General features: G+C 36.2%; 1 protein-coding gene across 2 annotated transcripts in view; it reads left to right on the forward strand.

The window, feature by feature from the left end:
- The window catches only part of Eif2a (eukaryotic translation initiation factor 2A), a 35469-nt gene that overhangs the window by 19358 nt on the left and 14269 nt on the right, over positions 1-1842 (forward strand). For both annotated transcript variants that reach the window (XM_021157233.2, XM_021157234.2), the window contains one exon: positions 323-405. In XM_021157233.2, coding sequence (XP_021012892.1) covers positions 323-405 — 83 coding nt within the window. The remainder of the gene's footprint in view (positions 1-322; positions 406-1842) is intronic.

A 1842-nucleotide genomic window follows, 5' to 3' on the forward strand; every position in this document is an offset into this window, starting at 1 on the left:
GCCGGAAGTCTGCGGCCCCAAAAGGGTGCTGCCTCAGCGGCTCTGTGGCTCCTGCCTGTCCCAGAAGCCGTCTGCCCCCGTGGTCCCCACTCTGACCTGTAGAGACTAAGCTTGGCGGAGTCCCGGAGCCAAGATGGCGCTCCCTGCAGGGCAGGTCACTGTCCTCCGACTGGGAGGGTGCCGGATGTCTCGATACAACAATTTAATAAGACTCTGTTCACACTGTTGGTAGCAGACATAATGTAAATATTTGATCTTAAACAACATCATAAGCTTTAACATGGTTCTATTGTTTTCCTTTTTTTTTTTTCTTTTGACATAGGTGTCCTTCTTGGTCAGATGATGAAATTATTTGTGCCCGGAATGTTAACAACGAAGTTCACTTCTTTGAGAACAACAATTTTAGTATGGAAAAAACTTTCTATATAATCTTATTATCTACTTTAAAATACAGTTTTAAAAGTTTTTTGTTTGTTTTGTCTTTAGTGCTAAGAATATAGTTTTCCTAAGAATATAAGTGACATCATAGGATCATCCTAAATATAATTGATGTATTATAATTGTTGTTTATATTTATTTGCACAAATCTTTGTAAATTTGAATGGCACTGATATTCTAGAGCATAAATATTTTCTTTTTATGTTATCTGTATTATTAGGTAATAGACAATAGCTATTAAAATGTTATAATTCTTTTGTTCTTGCTGTTGAAATTCTGAAATATAATTTTAAAATTTGTTTATTTTTAAATTATTTAATTGATAAATTTTTAAGAAAGTGTGAAACTATACAGCTCTGCCTGACTTAAAACTCAAAGAGATCCTTCTACCTCTGCCTCCCAAATCCTAGGATTAAATGCGTGTGCCATAGCAGTTATGGTAGCCCATGCCTTTAATCCCAACATTTGGGAAGCAGAGGCATGGATCTCTTAAATAGGAGGCCAGCTTGGTCTACATTGTAAATTCCAGGACGACTTATCTGTAGCCCTGGCTAGCCTGGAAGTAGATGTATAAACCAGGCTAACCTGGAACTCACAGTGATCTCCCTACCTCTACCTCCTAAATGCGGATATTAAAGGCACGTGTTAACTAACACACCTGCCCTAAAGTGTTTTTTGTATAGAATTTCTGTTTCAATAATTGTTAACCATGGCTAGTCTTCTAACATCTATTCAATTATCATTTCTCTAAGCTAAAACCAAACAAATATTTCAATATATATCACTGAAAGTTAGGGTGGGCCATGCTTAACCATACAATTTAATACTTAGCCACACAATTGTCATAAATAATATGATTATTATTCAGACCTCTAACCCTTCAAAAGTTCTATTAAGTTTTAAAACTCAAGATCTGAAATTGTCATATATTGCAATTTGATATCTCTCAAATTTCTTTTAGTCTCTAGGTTCCTTCTCAGTCTCTTTTTTATCCCTTATAGTAGATTGTTTCTTTTTTCTTATTTTTTTGGGGGGAGGGCGGGGAGGTCTATGTTTATTTGTTGGTTTGCTTGTCTTTTGAGACAGCATTTCTCTCTGTAGCCCTGGCTATTCTAGAACTGGCATTGTTTGCCAGGCTGGTCTTGAACTTGGAGATCTGCCTGTTTCTGCCTCTTGAGCACTGGATTAAAGATTTATACCCCACCTGGCCAGCAGTAGATTATTTCAAACACTCATTTTTGTTTTGTATTTTTCTGTAGTTTGAAGTTTGTTTTTATTTCTTATCATAGAATTTAACATGTTACCAGTCTTAGGATACCCAAGATATAAGATACAATTTGCTAAACGCATGAAACTCAAGAAGAATGAAGACCAAAGTGTGGACACTGTGCACCTTCTTAGAAT

This window comes from Mus caroli, chromosome 3, assembly GCF_900094665.2.
Source record: "Mus caroli chromosome 3, CAROLI_EIJ_v1.1, whole genome shotgun sequence".
Taxonomy (NCBI): domain Eukaryota; kingdom Metazoa; phylum Chordata; class Mammalia; order Rodentia; family Muridae; genus Mus; species Mus caroli.